The sequence below is a fragment of the Vigna angularis genome, chromosome 4, assembly GCF_016808095.1.
Source record: "Vigna angularis cultivar LongXiaoDou No.4 chromosome 4, ASM1680809v1, whole genome shotgun sequence".
Classification (NCBI taxonomy): domain Eukaryota; kingdom Viridiplantae; phylum Streptophyta; class Magnoliopsida; order Fabales; family Fabaceae; genus Vigna; species Vigna angularis.
The window spans coordinates 6,648,438-6,670,218 of NC_068973.1; the positions used below are offsets into that span (position 1 = coordinate 6,648,438).

Below are 21,781 nucleotides of genomic sequence, written 5' to 3' on the forward strand. Positions count from 1 at the left end.
ATTACAAGGACCTTGTAATCGATTACAACAGCATCAGTTTGTGACAATGGTGCATGAACTCACCTCCCAACCTAGAAACACCTTTACTTGGTTTTCCATCCACATAGGATTGACCTAACTTAAAATTTGTTGTTGTGGACACGTTCAACCATGGCCAACAAGGTTAATCAATCGACAAAACATTGAAAACACAAACGAAAGGACTCTTGGGGAGTGCTGCAGCCATGTCTGGATAACACTCATCAGCTTTTGTTACAAAATGGAATTTTCTCACTGGTAAGCGATTTAAAGGACCTTGTAATCGATTACAACAACATCAGTCTATTAAAAGGCCACTGCATGAACTCACCTCTCAACCTAAAAACACCTTTACTTGGTCTTTCATCCACATAGGGGTGACAAAACTACACATTTGTTAGAACAATCACAAAGGATGAATATTAAATAATAATACCAAACAACAAATGTAATTAAAATAACAATCACAATTAGAATAAACACTTTCTTTATTAACAATCAAATTAATTGTTCCAAATACAACTATCCATTCTTGGGCATGTACTAAATACTACACTATTCAGAAATTACATAAGTCAATCAAGTTTTGGACTATATCCAGTGTAGGGAGTTCTACAAGCTGTGCTTTTGTAACGGTTTCGGCGTACTCCTTCCTTCATAACAGTTTCAGCGTACTCCTTCCCAAATCGCGAACTCCAGAGACAAAAATAGCCTTCGAATGGGGCCACTGACGACGGAACTTGTTGAACGTCGACAGAGATTTTTGAACGGGTCGACAGAGATTGTTGAACGGGTCGAGAGAGATTCTTGAACGGGTCAAGAGAGATTCTTCAACGGATCCAAAGAAAACTTCACCAAATGAAGAGTGAGAAGTTCAAATGAAGAATAAAAACCCTACATTGGAGAGAGGAGACAGTGCTAAATGAAGAAAGATGATTTCGGGATATTCAAAAAACAAGTGTGACCCCTTTTCAAAAATAGATTTTATTTTAAAAAAAATATTTAAAATGACTCAATAAAAAGCTCACACTTGACATTATCAAATTTTTGTCAAAATTGCGTTATTAGAATACGAGACGTGGATAAATTTGTTTTTTCATCATTTGATCCTATTTTCTTTTTGTTTCTTTCTTCTTTTCTTTTGTTGGCATGGTAAGAGAGAGATTTTGTTTATTTTATTTCTTCTGTTGTAGAAACGGTTAAATGAAAACCGCAACGACAAAAGAACAACAACATTTCTAACAAGAAAAGCTTCATTTTAGGTTCTTTTTGGCATATCACCACACCATCACCAAACGTTTCCATTTCTTCCCGTTAGAAACATCTCATGATCATATGCAACATTATTCAACAAATGCAGCAAATAAATAAGCGAATGCAGCAGATCCAATAATTGTTTGTTTCTTCTGACATTGGATCTAAGCAATAACGATGGATTCACTATCGTCATCGTCATCGTCAATTGTGGAGTCCTTGCGGGGCTGCGGCATTTCGAGTAGCCCTCGCGTGTGTAAAGAGGAGCTGAGGCAAAAGTTGACGATGCCGCAATACCTTCGGTTGGCGATGCGCGATTCCATCAGGTACAACGACGCAGACGCCGGGAGTCGTCGCGTTCGTAGCGATGATGACTCCAACGCAGTGGCACCTTTGGTGCCGATGGTCGTTTTCATCAACCCTCGCAGTGGTGGTCGCTGCGGCCCCTTACTCAAGGAGAGACTCCAATATCTCATCAGTGAAGAGCAGGTTATTGATTTCTGACATTGTTTGCTTAAAGTTCAAGCAGGATTAAGTGTTCTTTTTTCTTTTAATATTAATTCTAGTTATAAGTTATCTGCAGTTTTAATCTTTTAAATTTATGTCAAAATTAATAATATTGTTATTTTATAGCATATTATTATTATTATTATTTTTAATCTACTCTCACGTAAATTATTATGTTAATTGTTTAACCATTATAATTATTTAACTTTTTAAATAATATATTTATTAAAAGTATTTCACTATTTTAATAGAATTATGTAATACATAGCTCTCTCTCTTTTTTTTTTTTAAATTTTAGTGTAAACTTTTCAATCCTATATAAGTTTCCACTATTTTGGAAGTGAGAAAGTTAATACATTCCAAAACAATTCAGGAAGAACGAATCCTTTGGTATTTTTAAGTTGGACAGGTACACTATATGTACCGGTGATAACTACGAAGTCCTTTGGTATTCTTCTGTAAGCTCTTTTATAAAGAAATTGTTAAATTAATTGAACTCGCCTCCCAAAAACAAGTTTATATTTTTCTCATTTTCACTTTTTTCTTGTATCTAATAATTTTTCTTTTTGTTAGAAAATCTACCTCGAAAAGCCTCTCTTCTTGATCATATATTTTACATATAAACTTTGAATTCTAGACCAATAAGTTGTTGGGAATTTATATAACTTGGGTTCGGAATGTGACAAGTGAATACGTGAATGTTTTATTGACCCAAAGTGCCATTGAAGTTTAAACAAATTTGTTTACATAGTAGTTTCATGAAATCTTTTTGTATTCTGATGAGTATGAAAGTGAGAATGTTTATATAGACGGTTGTTAAGATGCAATCGAAAAATATCTACGGGCGTATTTTATTTTCCAGTAAATATCAAAAGTTAAACAATCCTAATATATTGGATTATAATATGTCCATAGATGTTATTTAAGATCACAGTATCATAACTTGAAACAATGCATCAATATATCTATCGTGTTTCTTTATTTTACGCAATGATGTCATGATTGATGTGAGTTGAAGTTCACTGCAGGTTTTAGACATCTTAGATGTGAAGCCTCATGAGTTTATTCGGTATGGGTTAGCTTGCCTTGAGATGTTGGCTGCTCTTGGTGATTCATGTGCTGAAGAAACTCGTGAAAGATTGAGGATTTTGGTATGTTCTATTTTGATCACAAGTATTTTAAAATATTAGATGGATATTACATTTTAATTTAAAATAATGAGTTTATGACTTGGTTTTTTATAAATTGTTTAATTTTTTTTAATTTAATGTAGGAGATAGATTCAGATTTAGATTGTGCTTTCTTCTTTAACATTTGATATGGATTTTATTTTTCAAGAGAGATTATACATTAGAAAGAAATTGTATAAATCTGATGTAAACTCATTAATATTACTTTTAATCCAAAATCATATAAGACAGTGATTTTATTAGTATTTATTTTTATATATTCCTCAACTTTTTCTTTTTCTTTTTAATCAAAAGTAAGATATAAACTTATGCTTGGATAATCAACAATATTTGTGAGTTCTATTTCTTTTATATATCACTTAACCTTTTCTTTTTATCTAAGGTGAAACTCTTAACTCATTTAAATTTCTAAGAGCATGATCATCCATCACTGTAAATACCTAAATGAACCAATTGATTATAGGTAGTTTTGCATGTAGGAATAATAGATGGTGGATGAATATGTATGTTGATTTGATAGGTAGCCGGAGGAGATGGTAGTGTTGGGTGGGTATTGGGATGTCTCTCAGAACTTCACGCACAAGGCCGGGTGCCGGTTCCTCCAGTAGGGATCGTACCTCTTGGTACAGGCAATGACCTATCTAGGAGTTTTGGTTGGGTAAATTTCTATGCCTTCAAACTGTTTGTTAAAAGTTTTGATTAATTACTGTGCTGAGTTGTGTTTGCTTTTAATCTATTATGATTACCAGGGTGGTTCCTTTCCTTTTTCATGGAAGGCAGCTATTAAGAGAAGTCTTTACAAGGCTACTGTTGCTCCACTTTGTCTTTTGGATAGGTATATATATCTTTCAATTTTTCATTTTCAACTGTGTGATACTTCTCCAAGCGGGTCTTTGCAAATTAGTAGTTATTTTCAAAATCAAAATCTAATTTGTTGATTACAAATATTGAATTGATTAGTAACATGTGGACTATAACTCTTAATTTTGAGTTATAAATCAAATTAAGGTCACATCACTATGAATTTTGAGTTATAATTTGCATAATATAAAATCAATGTAATAAATAGATAATTAGATTTTAATATGTTTAGCTAATTGATATTTTTTATTTATTTCTAAAATGATAAGCATTTCATATATTATTTAATGATAAATTTGTTTATAATACAGTAGAGAATGCTAGAAATACAGAAATAAATTTCGTATTTAAATATATCAAATACCTTATATATAGGATTTGTTGAGAAGTTAGATGATCAATTTTCTTTCTTAGAAAATTCTCCAAATTCTCATGTTCCATGTACACTAACTTAATTTTGTTAATGTGCAACGTATCACTGATTTATGTGTGTTTGACCTTCATGTTTGTGCCAAGCATGATGGAAATAAATTAAAAGTTCATATTCCATCATGAATGTTAACATGGGTGACTTTTATAATGTTTAATTTCCTTAATATTTTTTGCATATTTTAATAATTTGTTTTCTCTAAATATGCATATGATAATTGGGTTTTTAAATTGTTATTTCAACCTAACTAAAGTTGAAATATGATAATTTAAAACCACGAATATAATTTACACGATGAAATACCTTTTCTGTTAAATTTCTTTTGTGCAGTTGGCGATTTTCTATTTCAATGCCAGAAGGCACAGTGATAGAACCACCACATTGTTTGAAGCATACAACAGAGTTCACATTTGATGAGGTTTGGATTTTTGTATGTCATTTTTTATATCAACCAGTTATATAAGAAAATTCGTATTTCAAATTTGATCAACATAATATCTTGATATAATTCGCTTGTCTAATATATAAAGTTTCTTGTGATTGAAGGATTTAGAAATTGAGGGAGAATTGTCTGAGAATGTTATATATTACGAAGGCGTGTTCTACAATTACTTCAGTATAGGTACTTTCGCCTTATGTTTGTAGTATGTTGCTATACCCATATGGACTTTTATAAATAACTAAATCCTTTCAGTCCTTATGCGATGTTCTACAAGAATATACGCCTACATATTTCTTATGCGATGTTCTTACCTTTTATGATTTTATCACAATAGTTACAATTATTAGTAAATTTTCTGTAAACTTTTTGTAGCATGTATTCTTTCAATGTCTCTTCATTTGTTGTCTCTTTCAATGATGTTAGTTCTTGGATAATATTTGCTTGGGGCTGTTTAGAGGTTCATAATAGTTCCAAGGATCATCAAAATAGGCTACAAGTGCAAAGAGATCAAAGACAAACTATGCTTTCAAGACTTGGTTTCTTGGATGGATATAGGTTGCCTTTAGGTAGGTAATGGTTCAGCTATGGCTTGGAAACGGTAGAAAAAGTATCCTAGATGGGTAGGGAAGGGATCTTGTAGAATCTCGGAAGGTTATTTATGATGTTCTTGGAGAAACTATGAGAAGATATGCACAAACTATGTAAAATGTAGGATGAGACCCTAGTGGTTTTTGTTTGTACTTTTTTGGAAAATTCTTGTAGGGTATGTTGTTGATTGGACGATGCGTATGATGGTATGGTTTTTGGAGGCCAAAGGCGAAAAGGTGAAATGATTTTCTTTGGTGTTTTCTGGAAGGAGTTTTTGGTTTTTCTTGATGGTGGTTACTAGGGTAGGTTTGACCTAATGTTTCTCTTGAATTTTGGTGTGACTTAGCTATCTTAGGTGGTGGTCAATAAAGGAGATGAAAACATATTAAAAATAAAAGATAACAAAACCAAATAATGGAATGAATGAATAAGGGTGAATGCAACAATATGGAAAGGAATCAGCAAAGGAAGAAGCATCATCTTACTTTTAATCATGTACACTATTCAAGAATAAGAGTAAGAAAGACCCTTGAAGTTGGTCATACACTTTCTTAGAGACTCCAAAAAAATACAAAGAGGATGAGAAGATACATAGGAAAACTCTAGTAAGATAGTTTACTTTCACACCAAAGAACACGCAAAAAGCTATATTCAAATTCTCAATTGTGTAATTCAAAGATGTTTTAAAATACTTATACAAGTTCCTTTTCATAAGGTCTAAGTTATTGACATCAAGTTATATTTATAAATGTTAGATTTGAATTCTCACTTCAGGTGTTAGCACACCTTCTTATTCTTATCCACCATATCTTGGATTTGTTTATTTAGATTATGAATGAACCTAATCATGGTTGCCTTTGTTGATTCCTCAATCTTAGATCTGAAGATAATAGTATTCATCTCCTTAGTATTCACCTACACTTCTTGATACTTGGGAGTGGCTTTGAAGTCTTCAGTGTTAGCTCTTTCCTATAAAAGGAAGGAACAAACATTTCTTTAATAAAAGTTTTAAGATCTAATCAGTTAGAATTGTCAACCTCTTATGATGTAGAATGTTCTTTTAAAATTGGGTCCGGCAAACCAAGGTATATTGTTCAAACTCTAAGGTCCCTAACTTAACCTTTCTTACCTCTTTAAACTTGTATTTATAGTTCAACATCACAAAGTCCTTGAATGTAGGCAATTTTACATTATATTTCAAAAATTTCTCATGTTGTACTAGTCTTCCTCATTGTCTCCTATCTCTATAGAGATATTAAAGTTTATCTTGGTGGTCACCATAGGAGTTGAAAATCTTTGTCTTCTTGGGTTGTTTCCTCCAATCCTTTTGTGTACCTTTCTTTCCTCCAACATCTTCATTTTACTATCAAGTCTTACACAGTTGGGATGTGTTAAGGAGAGTTCAGTGTTGAAGCTCTATAGCTAAATTGCTAAGTTAATATACGATATATCTCTTAAAGAATGAAAATGGTATTTAGGAAGAAAGTCTTTCGTATTCACTCAAAATATTAAAAGATCACTCACTTGCTTAAACACGAAACTTTGTTAGTCTTTAGGAGGATAATTCCTTTTTCTTGATCCCAATTGAAATATGTCAACTCTGTTCTTTGGTTTTCTCAAGATTTCAAAAATATGAAAGGACCACATCAAAACTTATAAGAATTTTGTATTGACTTAAAAGCTAAAATTAATAAATAAATAAAAATAGGAAAGTTTAGACATAAAGAGTGGATAATGTCATGACAATGAAAAAAATAGAAAACAAAGAAAAATATTTGAAAGGCTATAAGTTTTACAAGAAAAATTACCAAAAGTTGATGTAAGCACTAGAAACTCTAAAATAAAACCCAAAGTCCAAAACATACAAAAATAGTTCTCTATCATATATTTCTTCTTGAAGAGAATTTGTCTTCAAATTCGTACTATTTGAAGATTTCTTATCATTAAAGTTATAAGATGATTTTCATACCACTTGTGCAATCAAAACTATGTAACACCTTATTGTTGTGCATAACTTGGCAATCATTTTGAATTCTTAAGCTATTTGACTTTAGTAAACTTTTGGCATGAATTTGAATTACTCTTTTGTACTTTTTTCTTTAGTATTTACAAATTCTTTATTATTTTAGATAAATTACTAATGGGACATATGGTCAACACCTTCCTAAGTAAGAATGTATATCAATGATTTTGTACCTCTTCTCTTAAGAAAGGACAAGATCTACCTATACCAAAAAAATACAAGAATTAAAGAAAGATTAGAACATTTACCCTTCTAATATCTCTATTATACATAAACTCCACATGAAAAAGTTGAACAAAAAAGTATCATACATTTTAACATAAATATGATTCTTAATAAGAAAATTTACAAGAAACATGACTCAAAAGAATGCAAGACACTCAAATATATTGCCTAAAGAAAGTGAGTCTTGAAAGATTTTTTATGTAATTTCTCCAAGAATTATATCACTTCCTTTACACAATAATATCAAATGAAAGACTTTAAAGCTTTGCCTACTTGATGTTGTAAGCAAATGAACAACTAAGATTAATTTTTCTCATAATTTTCAAAATGAATACCACAACAAAGTTGGTAAGCCAAATACAAATGGAATTGAGTTTGGTAACTAACCATTAGAGAATGATTTTGCAACTGATTAGCTATTGATTTGGGTGCTTATTGATGAAATTATGGCTGGAAAAACCTCATGACTGTTTTGTTATTTCATTGAATCTTTTTATTTTTGGTGCACTTGGAAAAACTCAAAATGATCCAATATATGGTAACACTTGGTAGGAATCTAGTTATAGGCTCACAAAAATGCTAAGAACCATCCAAAACAAGATACAAGTGAAAAATGATCAAAGACAAACTATGCTTTCAAAACTTGGTTTCTTTGATGTATATAGGTTGCCTTTAGGTAGGATATGATTCAACTATGACCTGCAAAAGATAGAAGGATTATCCTAGATGGGTAAGAAGGGGTTATTATAGTTCCTTGAAAGGATCTTTATGAAGTTCTTGGAGAACATCAAGAGATGGCACGTAAAAGCTATGTAGGATGTAGGAAGGGATCTTGGTGGTCTTGGTTTGTGGTTATTTTCTTAGTTTTTTCTCATATTTATACTCCTATAATTTCTCTTCTATACATGCTTACCTTTTGTTATGATCAAACCCAACCACTTCCATCCTTAGTCCTTATTATTATTATTTTAATCTCATTCCTATCCTCCTAAGGGTTTAAGTAGCAAAATGAAGGTGTGGTTCTTCTTGAATTTACATAAAGATGGAAGAAAGATAAAGAGAAATATTTATCAACATCGAAAAGTTACACACACATATATCAATTAAATATATATATAGAGAGAGGAATAGATATATTGGTGGATAGATATTCTATATAAAAAAAATTATCCAAATGAATTTTTATATTCGTAATAAATAAAATAATGAGTAATAAACAAGAAAGTATCTATTACATACAAAATTTCCTGTATTCCTACAAACAAATTCAACTATTCATGACTTCAATATTGATGTAGAATGAATACTTTTTTATGTATCTGTTTTAATATCTCTAATTTGTATTTATGAATATTAATTTTAGCCTTTTTATTTTTAGGAATGGATGCCCAAGTAGCTTATGGTTTTCATAATTTACGAAATGAAAAACCTTACCTTGCACAAGGTCCAATTGCAAATAAGGTATTGACTATTAAAACCATGTTTAGTAGATAAAGTTTCTTTTTTAAAAGCATACAAGATGCGAAAAAAAAAAGAGACATGTGAAATCTTAATATAATTGTGTGAAATTGTTGAGATTCTACTTAAACAATAATCAATGTAGTTTTGATAACATTTGAAAATCCTTCTCGTAGAAGTCAATTTTTTTGAATTATGTTAGATTCTAAGCTAAAATTTTATAGTGTATCTTAAATCTTTTATTGGACCCCTTATATTTATTATACTTTAAATGTTTATTTTTTATTGTAAGGGATGTAGTTATTAGATCACTCATTCATATTTGTTCATATTTCAAATGTTTAGTGTTAAGCATGTACTCATATCCACTAAATAATGGTATGATTAATGTAGCCCTTATAAAGTTGGGTAATATTCATCTTGTAAGAGCATTAAGTGCAATTGAAACAAAATTATGAAACATAGAAGAGTCAACTAAAGTATAAGGCACATTGAACTTTGAGGTCGTTTGGGTAAGATCCAATGTAACATGGACCGAGTCCTGTTCAATATGAGGATATCAGATAAGGTTCAACCTTAAAAGTTTTGAATAATGCTTTATGAAGCATAGAAGATTAAAAAAAAGATTAAGACATACATATATTGGAGTTTGTGCATGGCCCCACCTCATTCCCCCACGATACCATTGTACTTCACACCATCTTCAACATTGCATTTAAACCCTCTTACATGTAGTGCTCCCATTGAAATTAGCTTTTTCTGCAGTTCTGTTATATGACAAACGCTTGACAATGTCCTTACTAATCCATCTTGTATTTGAATCTTAATAGTCCCAATGTCCACAAATTTGTAAGGATTATCATTGCCAATTAGAATATTACTGCTAATTCTCTTATATGTCTCAAACCTATCCTGGTTTGGCACATGGAAACTACACCAAAGTCCAAAATTCATGCTTTAGAGCACCAAATGATTTTGTTCCAATGAATAAGTTTTTGTAATAATTGCATATGTTCCTCAAATTTATCTTACTCTTTCTTTTCTTTTTTACTCGTTTACGAAGAGGCTATCAACCCATAAGGACCAACTTTGTCCACACCCCTAGTTTTCCTTTGTCGAATGTCTTTATCATAGATCCAGTACTTTACCTCGTCTAGCATGATTTAGTCTTTACCTACACTTAAAGAATTAACCAAATTCTTGAACAAAGGGAGAAAACTAACCTAAAGAATCATCGATATATCATCTTCATGTCCATATCTCACAATATGTCCATATCTCACAATTGGGTTAATCTTATTAACATACTTCTTCAGAGACATACCCTCCTTCATGTGAGGTTTGAACAATAGTTTCTTCAGAAATAGTTTGACAGTTGGATCTTGTCATGAAAAAAATTGCCCAAGTTCAACCATAACCCACTAATAGTTTTTTCACTTGCATCTTGAAGAACTTATTCAAGAGAGATTAAAGGGTAAAAGAATGGTCCTTCTCCTCTTGAATTCTCATAATAGAATCCTCCAAATGTGCAGTCTTACTGGAGAGGCTCGTCCAAATTTCCTATACCTTCAACATAACACTCATCTTGATGCACCACAAATCGAAATATTTATTTCTAATAAACTTCTCAATCTTGATCATGCTAGCCATCAACTTGAATATATTTCTGAAGATATTTCTTCATGCTATAAAGGCAAACAAATCACTTATAAATATAGAACATATTAGAACAGAAGTTCTAATAACAATTTTTTGAGTATCCAATCAAAAATTCACACAGAAACGTGTAAGAAAACTAAATGAATTGGTGAACATTGAACAAAATATGTAATGAAAGACTTAAAGATACAATGAAAACATACATGAACAAACTACAAGGATTACAGAAAGTTTACCGACAATACACTCAAATTGGAAAAAAAGTGAATTATAGATGTGGTCAATATGAATTATACAAGCATATATGATCTTGTTCACACAACGTAGTTAGATAAGCTAGAATTTATATAGAGTGGTTGTAATTATATAACCAAAAAGTAGAAATTCTAACCAATTAAACAAAACATGTCCTTAGATGGAAAAAACATTAATGCTTTAGAAGATAGATGCAAACTTCTCCATATACAAGGTATCAAATCCAACCATTGAGTACAAAATGATGGCATGGGCTTTCAAGGCTCTAAAATAGAAGAAATTCTTAAACATAGTTTGGTTGAAAGAAGGGAAAATCTCATAACGAAAATATAGTTTCGTATAATGGGAAGAATAAAAGAGATAAGTATTCTATTTATAATAAATAGAAATTTGCTCAAGAAACTAAACAAGGGTTACAGGAAGTTGTCCAAAATATGCAAAAGTTAACAAAGTATACAAAAGATAACAATTGACTTAGGAGAGTTAACTACTTCTCGAATATTAATTCTAAATTAAATCTTAGTAAGGAGTCGTAACTTCTTTGGTTAATTGTAGTTAGATAGATGAACTGGCTCTGATTACCAAATAGTTGGAGTTAGTTAATGACATTTAGTTGCATTATTATAAAATATAGTTGAAGCATAAGAACTTCCTGGAAGTAATATTTCTTTATGATAATACTTGAGATTAAAACTGTAAATAATTCTAGAGAGTTTGATAGAAGCTTCTCATTCTATACATAAGAAAGTTTTGATATAAAATTACATGGAAGATTAAGGGTTTGCTTATAGAACCATAGGTGCAGACCTAGGTACTACTATTATATATACTAGACACACTACAATGATGATAAATAGAATAAATATTCTAACAATAATCTATTGATAATGTTTAACAAATTTTTTACAAATTAAATCCAATATATTTTAAAACAGAAAAGTTTCATTTTTTTTTCAAACGATATATTTATGTTATATTTTTCACATCCACTGCTGATAAATCTTATTGTCTTGTTCTTTTTTGGTCATCAAAGATTCTAGTATGACTGATATTCTTTTGAGGTCCTCATCATCTTTCTCTCATGAAGAAATTCAACCACAAATTCACATACAACATGTCTATACATACACATAAAAAGAAGCATTAAATATAATTTTATCTATCCATATTCAAAGATCAAATATGCATTTTCTAGTCATTAAAAGTTATAGTCACATTCAAACTTAATTCACTTGTGATGTCTTTATCATATATGAAATTAATGCTCAAATCCCAAGTTTCTAGATTTAATATATTTTACAAATTATTTTTCATAAAACTTTATTTTAAAATTTGCATAAAATGATTAATGGAATAATAGTAAATATGATGTATACACTTAGAAGTAATTGAATCACATTGTTTATCAAATATGGTAAGTAATCTTTGGAAAGCTTAAGTGACAAAGAATTATTCTCTTTTGTTTGAAGACTATATATTTCATGAAGCTCTTCCAATCCTTGCATCAGTTATGTCATGGAGAGTTCAAGAAGCCATGAGGTACTTTGATTCCTTGTTTTGATCAATCTCCATTCCAAATTTTCTCGAAAAATTCTTCAAATCTAAAGGAAAGGAAAAACAATGAAAGACCAATCTAAAGTTATAGGAATTTGCAAATCTATTAATTTCCTTACTGTTAAAACTTTATTTAGTGTTGTGGATCTTGTCTTTTTCTTAAACAAACTCTTTTGTCTCGTTTTTTCTTTGTTCTTCCTTCTCGTCTTCATTCTCTTGTTTTTTTTTTTTTTAATTTTGTGTTTTGTTGATCCTTATTCACCTCTCAAGGAGATAAAGGTTTCAAGGAAATCTCTTTTATAGCATACAAATAAAACATGCATATCAGAAACACCATAATGTATGACTTGTCTATCATATTTTTCTAATAACAAATGAATATTTTCCGTGCACAACATCATATATTTATCATGATATTTACCTATGCAATAGCCACACTTTCCCATTACAATCAATTCACCTTCTTCACTTAGATTTCAGTTATCATTCTGTTGAAATTAATAAAGGTCCTCTTGCATAGCTTGGATCCAATCATGATTATCTAAAACTTCGTAAATGGTATTTTACTTTAATAAGCGGATGAATGTAGAGTTCTCTTGAAGGGTGGAACTTATTTTGACTTTCTCTGATAGGTTATCGAGATAGTTTTAGGTGGATGATTATCTCCATGTTTGTGGTTTTACACCTTTATACAACATCATCCATTGAAGGGTGAGACATTCCATTAAAGTCGTTCAGTTACTTATACGCTTCCTTATTGTTTGCCGGTTAGGTTGATGAGTTTTCTACTTTCATCTTGAAATTGTCAACCTACAACTTAGAAAACACATTCTAAATATACTAATTCCTTATTAGGCTTGTGGTTATTGAACTATATATAAATGACTTCTTCCACAACTTTGGTCCTTGAGTTATAAACTACGTATGCCTTAGAAGTTTCTAAAAACTAAACATGAGTACTTCATCACTTATTGAGTCAAAATTTCCAAGGTTGTCCTTAAGATGAAACATTAACATCTGAAAGGACGTAAATAAGATGTGTTTGGTTTTCTTCCCTTCATAATTTATAGGAAGTCTTCTTCAAAACAAATTTTATATAAATTTTGTTTTGTAAATAGCAAGTTATATTTATTTTCACTCCCATAAGTGTTTTGAAGTTGAATTAGAATTTAACATAGTTATAGTCCTTTCTTATAGACCTATTTTTCATTTCCCTTACACCATTGATGTGGTGTAAGTGGAAAAGACATTTTTACTTGTTTTTTCCTTCGTGCATGTTTCATAGAGAAACTTTCTTTGAATGATACATTGTATAATTCTTTTACATAGTTTAACTTCTATAATTTTGAGATTAATCTCAAGCTTGACCACATTTCTTCTGTCATACCCAATGTTCTCCCTAAAAGGAATATTAAGAAAGAGATCTATTGATCGGATAACTCAGATCTATTTTGTACAAATTTCATTTTCTCTCATAAGAAAATATAATAGTCTTGTCATCTTTCACTACACATTGATCTTTGCTAAAGAAAACATTATATCCATGATCACCCAATTCACTTGTGTTGATATTTAAGAACTTCTAGTTGAAGAACATTATTAATATAAGGGTTATATAATTTTTTAGTCCCTTAACTTTCAGTAAAAATTGGAGTTAGTTTCTCTTTGAAACTTTAAACTAATTTAGTCTTTAAATTTTAGAAATGTGTTAATTTAGTCTTTTTAATCATATTTTGTTAAGTTTATTTAACGTTTTAAATGTATTTCATGATAACATTTGAATTATTTACACTATTTGACACTTTTTTTTTTCAATATTAATTGAGAAACGCATTTGAAATCACAAATAAACTTAACAAAAATTGAATTAAAATGACTAAATTCACACATGAAGGACTAAATTAGTCCAAAATTTTGAAAAAAAGACTAATTTCAATTTTCACTTAAAATTGAAGGATCAAAAACATATTTAATCTTTAATACAAAAGAGTAGGATCTACACCTACCCTTATCTTCCTTTTTAATCTCCTCTAAATGTCATGCTTCCTACTTGACATTTCCTTAGGTATAGGATTAGAAACCTTTTTCTGATGATATGTCACGAACACCCTTTACTCAAGTATCATAATTAGGATTTTCTTTCTCCTATTAATTACATTTGCAATATATGTCTTCCAAGTGCTCAAATGGTTTTGGGTTCTTTCTTATTAACTTTAAAATCAATAAAGGTTGAGATGATAATAATTTAGTTAAAGACTAAATTGAAAATCCTTTATCATATCAAAGTAGTTGAATTTACTTGAAAATATACATAACACACTCTAGTTTAGATTACGTGAAAGATCTATTAGTCAAAATTTAAAAAGAAAAAAAAATAGTGAAAGAGACTCACTTAGTTAAGATTAGGTAAAAATATCTAGTGGTTAAGATTGAGTATAAACTTGTTGAAAGAGACTCAATCTTAACTTAGATATAAATATCTTGATTGTGGTTAAGTTAAACATCTTCGCTAAAGTAAAGTTGAATATTCTAATTGAAGTTTCACTTAAAATACTTTGACTAATACTGAGTTAAATATATTTTTGTAGAAAATTTAAAAAGAAAATTAAAATAATCATAACTTTTAAAAATCTATGGATGGATTGAATATAAATAAACTAATAAATCACTTTTAGTTTAAGCATTATAACCCAAATGAAAATTTTGTATTGTACAAATGTCATCAGAAAGGAAAATGAGAAAAAAATGTATCTTAGTACACAGGAAACTCTATTATATAAAGTTTATGCAATTAACTCGAAGAATATATTACATATTCAAAATATTGAACTCATGTGATTTAGTTTTCTGTGTATATTATTTTTCAATAATTTTCATAAGTTTGTGGCACCACTGTTCAGGCGTGTTTTTTTTTTTTTTTAAAACACAGCTTAAAAATCCTTTTATATGATGCATTCATGTTTCCCTGTCCAACTTTCACCATTAATTTGTATTTTGATAAAATTATGTCATAGATTTAATAATACTAATAAATATAGGATTACAATTTTTTTGTTTTGTTTTGGTTGTAGATTATATACTCCGGTTACTCATGTACTCAAGGATGGTTCTTCACACCATGCAGTGGTGATCCACGTTTAAGGTCCGATATATCTCAAATTAGATAAATTACGAAAAATAAGAACTTATAGCTATGCTTGCTTTATCTTCTCTCTTTTTTATAATATTATCTAAAACACATTTTCTTTGTAAGAGAAACATTACATGACTTGTGTAACAGAAAATTACTAAATTTTCTTTTTGATTATAAAAGAACTAGAAAACAAGTTTAAAATATTTTCGTCCATACATCCTCCAAGATTTAGGTGGATAATTTTCTTAAATCAGTATTTGCAAATATGTCTTCATCTAGCTTTAGCTCAGACAAATTTGTTGTTACTTTTATATTCCCTACATTATCTTATTATTATCACTACTTAGTTCTTACTATTAATAATAATTAGTTTAATATTAAAAGTAAAAATATTAAAAAACGGAAATAATGGTAATAAAAATTATTTATATTAAAATAAATTGATGTAGGATTAGCAATTCAAGTAATGTATGTATTACTTTTTATAAATACAATAATTACTGATAATTTTATATCTCCCTTTATTTTTATTTTAATGTATTATGAGAAGTGGTGCTTACATTACTTTTGTTAAATAGTCATTACTTTTTCATAATATATTATTAAATAAGATATTACATATGATTTTAATTTTGAATTAGTAAACAGATTATATATTTTAAAAAATAAACTTATAGCTTTTTGTTTCAAAGTATCAAATTCTTCAACTGTTTTTAGTGCTAAAGCTCAACAAATTACCAAATAACTACTATTTATTGAGTTCCTAATAATACATTCTTCAACAATATCTTGCAATAGGGGCCTAAAGAACATTTTGCGGATGCATGTCAAAAAGATCAATAGCTCAGAGTGGGAGCAGGTCCTCGTTCCTACAAGGTATATATCTCATTAAATAAACTTTACTATTGCATATTAAATTATTAATTAGTATAAAAAAAGTTTTTATCAGGATTTTAAGTATGAGTTTGGTTATATTTTAAATAAAAATGAGCTTAAATAGTAATATATAAGAGAAAACTTTCACACTTATTATTGTTGAAAGATAAGAGGAAGTTACATTATATGAAAATGTAAATTTCATAGTTGATTTTATAGGGATGAGTTGAGTTTAAAGTTAATTTTTTAAGATCATATTAGTTATCTAAAGTCTATTTTAATAATATTTATTGTTTGTTAAATTTATCGTGTTATATTTTATTGAATCGTTATCGGATCATCTATTTATATCATTCATACACTCAAGATACATATATTTTGGTATGAAGAGATGTGTTGAAGATCTTATCAACTAAAAATAAAACAAATGCATAAAAATTTCATCTTACAAATCGATTTTATAAAATTATTTTGAACTTAAAAGTCTACTCTTAAAATATCCTAACAAAATTTATTGTGTTGAGTCTATTGTTTATTTGTAATTGAATCACTTTCAAACCATCGTTAATATCTAGTTACAAGCTTGAAATATATATACAAGAAATATTAAGATCTCACATTTGACTAAGATAAATTTAAACTATATAAATTTTACTTTAAAAATTAAGTTTATGAGAAAATTTATTTATTAAAAGTTACCAAAGTTTTGAGAATCCTAGCATTTCGTGTGGTTAAAAAATCCAAAAATTTAAAAACTAGCATCATTGTCATTTACCATATTATTAGATGTTTTTCTTCGACATTCAAACCTCAATCCCTATTTTCTCTTCTGTTTTTTTGAATTCAAAGTTCTTCTAGTTTACATAAGTGTGATAACAATCTTCACTGTTTTATTTTGGATATTTGTTTCATTTTGCATTCAGTGTAAGAGCCATAGTTGCGCTAAATCTTCATAGTTATGGAAGTGGTAGAAATCCATGGGGTAACCTCACACCTGAGTATTTAGAAAAGGTATTGAACTGCACCTTCCTTTGATAATCCTATGTTGAACTTATCTTGAAACTATAATTGCTTTATTTTAGTTACCATCTTTTTATTCCTAGATATTACTATATATTAAAATAAGAGAGACTCAACAGGTCAACTTCTTTCGTGCCTTTATCGTGGAATAATGAAAATAATTTTTTTTAATTTTTTATAATTTTCATAAAATACTTTCTAAAACGTATTTAAAAAACTTTTAGATTATATGTTCTAGGTATATATTGTGGAAAAATATATTTCAAGGTGAATATTCAAATATCATCACAAATATATAATTCGAATTTATTGCTACTAGTTCCAGAACGGTTCAAAATATATTTAAAATATTTATTCTGAAAATACTAAAATTTGAAACTTTCTGAAATGTTTCCTTTTTAACTTTTTTTAATGCTTTTGGAATATAAAAAAATGATATAATAACAAGCATGGACAAGTTTGTTTCTTTTATTAAATGCCACCTCCTGCACTCCAAATTCCCTGTGCTTCCTCGTTCTCATGCTTAAGTTTTAATTTCATTTTTCATATTCCCCTACTAATATTTACTAGGTAACTTTGCTAGAAAGTATTATATTTAGAATTATAATAAATAAGTCACATAATCTTTTTAAGATTAAATTAAATATAAATTGTTTCTAAAAGTGTTATCAAAATATAAAATTCTCTAAACTATTAAGAATAATTGGAAAAAATTCAATTAGATTGGTGGATTGAATATTAGATCTCTTAAATTTGTAGTATAAGACCATCCTTGATCATTTTTCTCTTCGAATAACACATTTTTTATTTATTTTTAATCTCATGATTTTGAACCAAACTGAATTAAGAATAATTGGAAAAAAAAATTCAATTAATAAAACTACCTATCCAAGGGACTACAACAAATTTATTGAAAATAATAAATTATTATATAATAAATGAGAGTTTTTAATTTGTTTCCAGAGAGGTTTCGTAGAAGCAAAAGTTGATGATGGACTTGTAGAAATATTCGGTCTAAAACAAGGATGGCATGCATCATTTGTCATGGTTGAATTGATTTCTGCAAAGCATATAGCCCAGGTACCACGCATTCTTTTTCTAGAACTTCTCACAAATTCAAAATATATAATTTCAATACATATATATGTGCTACTTTTTTTTTTATTTCTGACTAGTAGAAAAAACTATTAAAACATAGAAAAAAAAAACAAAATAGAAACAAATTACTTTATTTTCATCTTTAAAATCTTAGAGCTTAAATTCTATACCATGTCTCTGTAGTTTAATGAAAGTTTTAAAATTATTAAATATTTACTGATATATAAGTAAGTCAGAGAACATTTTCAACACAAAATTTTAAGATTTTATATATATATATATATATATATATATATATATATATATATATATATATATATATTATCTAATTTTTTTTATTTACTATAAAATTTAAATTAAATATGTTTTTGTCTCTTAACTTGAAATTAGTTCTTTTTCAAAATTTTGGATTACTTTAGTCTCTTATTTTTAAAATTGTGTAAATTTATTTTTTTTAACCAAATTTTTTTAAGTCTATTTTTGAAGTTTTAAATGTGTTTTTCAATTAATATTAAAGAAAAATATGTCAAATATACAACTCAAATATGTAATATGTCAAATATACAATTCAAATATTATCATGAAATGTTTTTGAAACATCAAATAAATTTAATAAAATTTTGTTAAAATGACTAAATTCACATAGTTTTGAAGTTGAGAGACTATATTAAATTAAAGTTTTGAAAAGAAACTAATTCTAATTTTTAATGAAATCAAAATATTTTTAACTCTAAAACTTTTAACTTATATACTTAAAAACATTACAAACTTTTATCAACATAACCAAACGAAAACTAAGAGGAATAATGAGACCAATGCTCTTGTATAATAAAGAAAAAAAAATTGGTTTGTTACAATAATCTTGGACTATTAAATTTATATACTAATGTTTTATTCATGTATAGTTTGAATATGAAAAAAAGAAAATAACCTATTATCATATTTGTTAGTATAAAAGGTTCTATAAAGTCATATTTTTTTCTCATTGGCCTCACTACAAGGCTTAATAACATTTATTATTTTTATATTTATAATAATAATTCAATGCTTTTTTCTATTTAATTTTTAATTCATCTGATTCCTATATTTTTTTAAAGAGATTTAGTGAAACTCCTTCCAACAAATCAGTGTTAGGATTGGACGATAAACTTATAAAAGAAGGCTTAAATGCTTACTTCGTCCTCATGTTAAAAGGTGAATTTCTGTTTAGTACCCAGTTTTAAAAATGAAGACATTGGGTCCCTATGTTATGAAAAGTGTATGAATAAGGTCATGTCCATTAAGTTGACAGTAACGACGTTAAGTCCATGCTGATGTGGCCGTACTTTTTCTCTTATCTCCTGTTGTCGAGCTTTCTCTATCTCTTGTTCAGCTTTTTCTTTGATGATTTGTTGAACTTGTTGTTTCTTTTTAGACCTTATTCATATATTTTTCATAACATTCAATGTCTTCATTTTTAAAATTGGGTACTAAACAAAAATTCACCTCTTAACATGGGAACGAAGTAAGCATTTAAGCCTAAAAAGAATAAATTAATGTATTAACTGCTAGTTCATCATTTTTAAATAGTATTAATGTTGACCTAATAAAATTAACAACATTTTTTTAAATATAAAAATCATAATAAGTTAAAAATAAATGAAAAAAATATTACAAAAATACTATTAAACTTAACTTAAATATATTTATATATGTATAATTGTGATTGTTTGTAAAAGTTGAGATATATGTAAAAGAAAAATCATTTTAGAAATTGAGTTTAGATGGGGACTTTTAGGCATCAGCAATTCGATTGGAAGTGAGAGGAGGTGAATGGAAAGATGCATACATGCAAATGGATGGAGAGCCATGGAAACAACCTTTGAGCAAAGACTTCTCAACATTTGTACAAATTAAGAGAGAACCTTTTCAATCAATCATGCTTAGTGGAGATTAATTCTTTCTTCAAAGGTTCGTTATTTCATAAGTTTTTTTTTATTTTAAATTATAATAAATCGAATAAAAAATCTATTAATTTATTTTTGTATTTTCATTTATTAAAAGTTCATTTTAAACTGTAAATTAAAAAAAAAACATTTAACTATAAAAAATTGTTCAGATTAAGTTTGATCATCCGTATAATAATAGAGGATAATTAGGTCTTGATAGATAATAGATAAAGCATTATTTAATCATCCATAAAATTAAATAAAATAAGTTAATTCAATACATTTTTTTTATAATGTTTGTAAGAATTACTTAATGAAAATATTAATTGTGGATAAATAAATTGTTTTACTACTTATAACTGTGGCATTTATGTAATGGATGCATATTACGTGTAATGTAATTTTTCCACTTAGTTTCTTATACTTCCTTCGTTTCAATTAGTTTTTTCATCATTTTCTAATTTCTTTTATGCACCCAACCTCTCTTTTCTATAAGTGTGTACACCTTCGTTGGTGAAGTGATTTTTTCAAATGTAATTTTTGGTATTAACTAATGAAGAAAATTATAATTGTCAAACAAAATTTCTCCGTTGCTTATTTTGGTAAATTTTGGCAATTGTAGAATTCTCCAAGATAAACTACATTGCTAAAGGCAACATGCAAGTCCAATTATCACTACTTTGTGTCGGATGCTATGCTAGCATATTACTTGTAAAAAAAATTAAGAAACGAAGGTGATGAAGGTTATTATTGAACTCAATTTAATTAGCTTTCCATTTTCTTCTTTTATGATCACCATTTGAGTAAAGATGATTAGGGGGGAAACAATTTTATTTTCAATCTTATTAACCACAACATCATAAGTGTTTTAAGTTTGAGAGGAAAATTATGGAAGAGATGAAGAGGAAGGAGACCTTGCAGGTGTTTGATGAAATTCTTGGGGTGATTAAATTGAGCAACGTAAAATTTTTCCTTGTGGAGATTCAACACTCGTGATTTGGGTGGATTTTAAAACCATGGTGATCACCAATCATGTAATTTTTTTTAAGTAATACAGTGAATGGTATGATTTACAAGAACGAGACATTTAAAACTGTTTTACTCTATTTACATCATTTAAAAAAAAAACTAATTAATTTAAGAAGTTACATTAAAATGTTAGAATTCATTTTTTATTTTAAATTGTATAAATTACTTATTGATCTATTTTTCTTAAATACACAAAATTTTAAAAGAAATTAATTTAACGAATAACTAGTAAA

General features: G+C 28.2%; 1 protein-coding gene across 1 annotated transcript; it reads left to right on the top strand.

Annotated features, from left to right (window-relative positions):
• The first annotated feature begins 1,157 nt into the window (after nt 1-1,157).
• Nucleotides 1,158-21,528, top strand: LOC108331045 (diacylglycerol kinase 4). The gene is made up of 13 exons (XM_017565660.2): nt 1,158-1,761; nt 2,808-2,930; nt 3,490-3,627; nt 3,719-3,804; nt 4,591-4,678; nt 4,807-4,882; nt 8,917-8,999; nt 15,536-15,606; nt 16,396-16,473; nt 17,397-17,484; nt 18,457-18,573; nt 20,369-20,541; nt 21,142-21,528. The coding sequence occupies exons 1-12, from the start codon at nt 1,450-1,452 to the stop codon at nt 20,525-20,527; spliced, it is 1,419 nt and encodes a 472-aa protein (XP_017421149.1). The 5' UTR covers nt 1,158-1,449; the 3' UTR covers nt 20,528-20,541; nt 21,142-21,528.
• The last annotated feature ends 253 nt before the right edge of the window (nt 21,529-21,781 follow it).